Raw genomic sequence first — 6,485 nt, forward strand, 5'->3', positions numbered from 1 at the left:
CCCATACTGGTTACTCTTGGCCTTGAAGTGATCTTTCACAAGAAGCAGAGCATCCCCCTGGACTTGGCACTGGTGGGGCCACACGTCGATCCCGTGTTCAGTTTTCAGCCCCTCACGACAAGAAGGACATTGAGGTGCTGGAGGGACCTTCCAGAGAAGGGAAGGGAGCTGGGGAAGGGTGTGAAGCACAAGTCTGCTGCGGAGCAGCTGAGGGAGCTGGGGATGTTTACCCTTAATAAGAGGAGGCTTGGGGAGATCTAAAGGCCATAAATTAAAACACAACTAAATCCTCAACATGAGGAAGAACTTCTTTCCATGGAGGGTGGCAAAGCACTGGAACAGGGTGCCCAGGGAGGGCGTGGAGTCTCCCTCTCTGGAGACATCCAAACCCACCTGGACGAATTGCTGTGCCACCTGCTCCAGGTGACCCTGCCTCGGCAGGGGGTTGGACTGGATGATCTCCAGAGGTCCCTTCTAACCCTAATTATTCTGTGATTCTGTCACCTTATCGTTCTCTACAACTCCCTGAAAGGAGGGTGTAGCCAGGCAGGGGTCGGTCCCTTCTCCCAGACAACCAGCAACACAACACGAGGACCGGGGAGGTTTAGGTTGGACATCAGGAGGAATTTCTTCAAGGAAAGGATGGTCAGACATTGGAACGGGCTGCCCAGGGGAGGTGGTGGAGTCACCGTCCCTGGAGGCGTTTAAGGAAAGACTGGACATGGCCTGGTGTTTAAGGAAAGTCTCGGTGCCCTGCTCTAGTGCTTTACGGTGGTGGTCGGTCACGGGGTGGACTCGCTGACCTCAGAAGTCTCTTGCACCGTGACCGGCTCTGAGTCCCGGCGCTCCCTCAGCTCGGCAGCGCCGCCCGCCCCGCTCCGCCCCGCCCGGCCCGGCCCGGCGCCCTCCTCAGGCATGGCGGCCGCGCGGCTCTGCCGCCTGCGGAGGCCCCTCACGGCCGCCTTCGGCAGCGCCGCGGCCGCGGGGCCCGGGCAGGAGCCGCCGGCGGAGCCGCTGACGGTGCGGCGGCAGGCGGGGGGCGTGCGGTGAGCGGGGGCGGCGGGGGGCACCGAGCCGGCGGGGGCCCGGGGTGGCGCTCCGTGAGGGTAACCCCGCTGTGTCTGTCTCTGCCGGGTTTCGCAGCACCATCGTCCTGAACAACCCGCGGCGGCGGAACGCGCTGTCCCTGCCCATGCTGCGGTGCCTGAGGCAGGACCTGCTGCACGACGTGAAGAGCCGGGAGCTCCGCGTCATCGTCATCGCGGGTACCGCGGGGCGCGGGCGGGGATGGGGCGCACACCGGGATTGAACCCCAGCCTCCCTCGGAATAGCGGGAAAGGGGACGGAAGGGACCTGCTATGGTGTTGTGTCCCTGCCACCCCCGCGGCCTCCTGCACCCCTCAGGCCTCGCCCCTGTATTCCTGTGTACTCATCGCACTTCCCGCTCTCACGTACTTAATTCCTCGTTCTCGGACGCGGCGTTAACAACTCGCTTGGGTTTTGTTACGGTTTTGTTTTTAACCAACACGTCTAAGCAGAAACACGCGCCGAGACGTCCGTGCTTCACAGCCGGGCCGTGCAGCGTGTTTACAGTCGGTGAGCTGCCTCCTTTTGCGAAATCAATCAGCGGGTGAAATAATTTGCTCTAAAACTACGTCTGAAGAATACTTTAAACAGAACAAAAGCCAAACAGAACGGGAGTTCTAATAGTTAGCATAGTAAAGCAGTGACATTCCCAGATGCGGGCTTTGTGCAGGAACAGGCTGAGCTGGGATGGCACTTGTTGCCTTTGGTGACAGATCCAGACTGGAGTAAACAGGGTTCTGCAAGTAAACAAGGGTTCTGCAAACGAAGTGCTCTGTTCTCCTCAGAGCCAGGATCAGCCAAATTATTGACACTGGTTTGTCAGAACTGTTTTTAAAACTCTCAGAGGAAGCAGAGACTATAATATCAATACCACAGTCACCCATAACCCACGCATGTAAAACAGTCTCTCTCTGAGCCTGTTACAGTTTCCTTCCATTTAGGTATTAACCTGGAGAGTTCTTGAAGATAATGAAACTTGAGCCTTTCTTAAGCCATCTTTTTTCTTCTGCTATTTTAAGATAACCTTCCTCTGCCCCCTTTCCAAACATCTCAGAGAAATTGGTTTGTTAATTTAGGATGATGCTTTTTCCTGTATTGAGAGGAAAACACTGTGTGTTAGTGCACACACACAAGTGGAAGTGAGCTGACTCCACAGGGGTGAGTTTAAATACACACATTCAACATTTCCAACAGCAGTTCCAGGTTGGGAGTACAGTGGTGTGGCAGTTTGTGAGCACAGTTGCACTTGGGGTTTTAGTTTAAAAAGGAATTGCATGTTCCTGTTGATTGCCAGAAGAAATTTCAAGAAAATAAGAGACTTCTCAGGGAATGCTTTGGGTCTTTAACACAGACATTGCAGTGGATTCTTCTTCAATGAGGCATAAATGCAGATGTGATTAATTTTCAGATATATATTGCTGATCCCATGAGCTGACTGACAATAACTGTGTGTTTCTTTCTGACCCTTAAGAAAAAAATCCAGGTTGGGTCTTACATAGTTGTAGCTGGAAATGTCATATCCAGGCAAATATCTGAGAAGTCCCGAAGGATTAAAAAGCCCCACATTGGTTTATTCTCATAGCACATATCCTCATGACAAAGGAAAACTGTTGTAAGGATTGCACACCTGTAAAGGGTGTTTTGATCTTAGCAAATCCAAAGCTTAATTCCACAAAAACCTGCTGGTTTGCTGCCCAAACCCTGACCATACTTTTTGGTGATTCTCTAGATGACAGCTCTAGCAGTAACAACACCCCAACAATCCTTCTGGTTCTCCTCTAGCAGAATAATCTCTTTTTTTTTTTTCCCACTCTGACCTTGAACACCATGTCACAAAAAATATCGATGCTTATTTAGCAAATGTTAATAATTAATTCTGGGTACTTGACTGTGTTTATCAGTCTGAGAGCAGAGCACTCCAGCCTTGCTCCAGCTGACCAGTTTGTGTTGCACCAAGGAGCACTTTTGAACAGTATCCTTACAAGAAAATGGGCTCAGAGCCTTATTTATAACTGAGTTAACTGGAATGGAAGTAAAACTAGGCCTTGAAAAGTGTTTATGGGTGTTCCTGTGGTTAAGTGTTACATTGTGGCAATTTAAAGTTGTCACAAAGCCCAGAACACAACATTTTCCAACTCTGTGCAAAACTCCCTCCCCAAACTCCTTTTTGACCATGGACATCTCACTGACATCTCTTCAGCTGGGGTACTGATGTGTCATTGCCCCTGGTCTCTTGATTAATTCAGACTGACTTTTCCTGAAATTCTTCGCAGCTGAAGGACCTGTGTTTTGTTCCGGCCATGATTTAAAGGAACTGTCAACGGAAGATGATGTGAAGCATCATTCCCAAGTGTTTGAGTTATGTGCAGAGGTGAGCAGTCCTTTTTGAGTGACACTGCTTGTGTTTGGTATTTGAGAGCAAGCACTGGTTTGAGGAAGGACAGCACTGCTCACTTGCTTGCTCTAAAGCACAGGCTTTTGCTCCAGATTCCTTGCTTTGTGCTGCTCTGCTATTTTAACGGTGAATTTATGTTTCCCTGGATTTCTCTGCATGTAAATAAAAGGGCTGCAATGACAACATGCACGTCTCCAGCAATGGGTACAGTCACAGTGTGTTCCTTAGTTTAGCCACTGTTCCTTGCAGCTGAGTATTTGGGCAACGTCATTCCTAAAAATCTAGGGATAAGCACCTTCACATCACTTGTAATCCAATGTTCTTTCCCAGCATCTCGTTGGGAGCTCAAGACCAGCTTAAACATCAAGCAGACAATGTGGAAATAAGATCTGACTCACAGGTTGTTCCAGCAGCAGAACATGCAAGTTCTTGTTACAAAGACACACTCCTGGAGGGTGGGATGTTAAAAGTGAATCGTGGAGCCTTTGGAGGGAATAGCAAAACCCCCTTTGATTGTGACAGTGCTAGAATTTGATCCCTAATCCTGCTCAGTGTGACAGCAGAAAGTCCTTTGAAACCTTTTATTCCAGTTCCTGCAGTAATAATGATCTCTGTACACGTTGCCAAATCCGTACCTACGGAATGCTGTGAAAGCTACAGCTGAAGGAGCCCAAATCCAACAGTTTTGAGGTGTATTTTTTTTTGGTCAGTAGAGAGAGAAAGGTACTTTTGGGGGCTTCCAAAACAGGATCGTGTCTTCCTAAATTTCGATGCTGATCTCTTTCTTTGTCCATGCAGGTTATGACTTTAATCCAGAAGCTTCCAGTGCCAGTGATTGCCCAAGTAAACGGCTTGGCTACAGCAGCAGGCTGTCAGCTCGTGGCGAGCTGTGACATCGCCGTGGCAAGTGAGAAATCCAAGTTTGCTACTCCTGGGGTAAACATTGGGCTGTTTTGCTCCACACCAGCTGTGGCCTTGGGCAGATCTCTTCCTAGAAAGGTAGGCTGCCTTCCCAGGCATTATTTGTAGTTTTGCAAAAAGTAGGTTCCCACGTCAGGAGTTTTAGTTCCGTCGCCTGAACTTTATTTTCCTGCAGTACAACACTCAGAATACTCTGCTGCAAAAAGCATCTCCATAACTCTTTGGACTGGGACAAATAATAAAGGGATGAACTCTGCTTAGGGAAAGCAGCTTCCCACTGATGCCATTCCAGCCAGCACGAGCTCATCTCAGCAGCACAGCAGCTCAGTGATCCCTTTCCTTCCCAGCAGACAGCTCTGTGCTTTAGCCCATGATGTTCTCCCCTGAGGAGGAAACCCCTGCAAGTTCAGGATAACAATCCCACTGACATACCAATTCTCACCAGGCAGTGACATTTCACTGCCAGCATGATCTGCCTGGCTGTAGAGCAAGATGCTCTAAATAGCATCTGAAACCCTCCTGTACTATCTTCCTGTCTCATGTCCTGCTGATTGTGGCTGCACATCTCTCACTGCCTCAAAAATGGTACGACCTGCAAAGCTTCCGTAACTGAGAACAGGAATTTTAAGTTCTGATCCAGTTGGATTTATGCAGACAGACTCTCCAAGCCCAGCAGGGCTCTGCTGAGATGCAGCACAAATCCCATTGCTGGATAAGAGCTTCAGCTTGAAATTTCCCATCTGTGAGGCCATCCTGTTCAAATATAGTCCATGGGGTTTTTTCCAAGTCTGCTGGAGTGTACAGTTGTAACTATTTCTGAATTAGTGTTTCTTGGGGGTGTGATTCCCTTTTTAGAATGTGTGGGATATACTTTTCCCTGTGCCACCTTGTCAAAGTAGCAAAGAACATTCCCTGCAGTTCCCAGGATTGCTGATTTTACCTCTTAACAAGTGAAATGTTGCCATTGTTTCAAAGATACTAATGAGGATAATCAGCTTTTATGATTCAGGCATTGGTGGAGTGCATGAGGAGTCCTGGAAAAAAATCCTCATTGATGTATCACATTGGACAGTCGCTGAGCATTTGGGGGATTTTTTAATGTGAAACCTCAAGTACCAGATGCTGGAAGCAGCAGGAGACTGAATTAGCTGTGGCTATATGAAGTGCATATTTAAAACCACCCATACCAAACTTAAAACTAAGGCAGGTGTTTTCAAAAGCTGCGCGTATGCCCAGCTTAAAATACCAGGTTCAGTCATTTGACATTGTAGGTGATCCACATCTCTCTGAATTCCTACAGCAATCAGTAGAGGTTGTGGGCTTTTGAAGAGAAAGCCAGAGGTGTCAGCCTAGGGCAGCTGGAATCAGTGGGCAGGTTTGAGGAGACGAGCTTTAGACTTAGTCCTCCTCTTTGCCGAACCCTCTTAACGTGTCCTTGGCACTTTAAGAGGCCAGAAGATCGAAGTCTTAACATTTGTTAAAAGAGTGACTTGTACTTGGAGGAGGCAGAGGCTGAAACTCCCCAAACAAAGCAAAGCAGTAAAGCCATTGGATTGACTGAACTCAATATTTTCCCTCGTTCAGGTGGCTCTGGAGATGCTGTTCACGGGGGAGCCTCTCTCTGCTCACGAAGCGCTGATGCACGGGCTCGTCAGCAAGGTGGTGCCGGAAGACAGGCTGGAAGAAGAGACCATGAAAATCTCTCACAAGATCTGTGAGAGCAGCAAGTCCGTCCTGGCCCTGGGGAAAGCCACCTTCTACAGACAGATAACCCAGGACCTGGACACTGCTTACAAAATGACTACTCAGGTCATGGTAGACAATCTGACTTTGAGAGATGGGCAGGAGGGTATCGAAGCCTTTATCCAGAAGCGTAAGCCAGTCTGGACACACTCTCAGGAGGAGAAGAAATGAGTCCTGTCTCTTTTAACTAACCTTAGCTGTGCTTTATGATTCTTCACGCAGTTGCCTTTGGGAACTATATTTTTGTTCTTACTGAAAGTTAAATTTGTCTTCTTGCATATGCCAGACACAATAAATTCATTCTGAGTATGTAATAAATGTTAAGAAAAATCAAAGAAAA

At 48.5% G+C, this 6,485-nt stretch overlaps 1 protein-coding gene across 1 annotated transcript; it reads left to right on the forward strand.

The window, feature by feature from the left end:
• The first annotated feature begins 905 nt into the window (after nt 1-905).
• On the forward strand, nt 906-6,485 carry ECHDC3 (enoyl-CoA hydratase domain containing 3). The gene is made up of 5 exons (XM_050324985.1): nt 906-1,046; nt 1,144-1,265; nt 3,360-3,457; nt 4,280-4,480; nt 5,987-6,485. Exons 1-5 carry the CDS (start codon nt 916-918, stop codon nt 6,314-6,316), a joined length of 882 nt encoding a protein of 293 aa, XP_050180942.1. The 5' UTR covers nt 906-915; the 3' UTR covers nt 6,317-6,485.

The sequence above is a fragment of the Myiozetetes cayanensis genome, unplaced genomic scaffold, assembly GCF_022539395.1.
Source record: "Myiozetetes cayanensis isolate MyiCay16 unplaced genomic scaffold, myiCay2020 scf3, whole genome shotgun sequence".
In the NCBI taxonomy this organism is placed as follows: domain Eukaryota; kingdom Metazoa; phylum Chordata; class Aves; order Passeriformes; family Tyrannidae; genus Myiozetetes; species Myiozetetes cayanensis.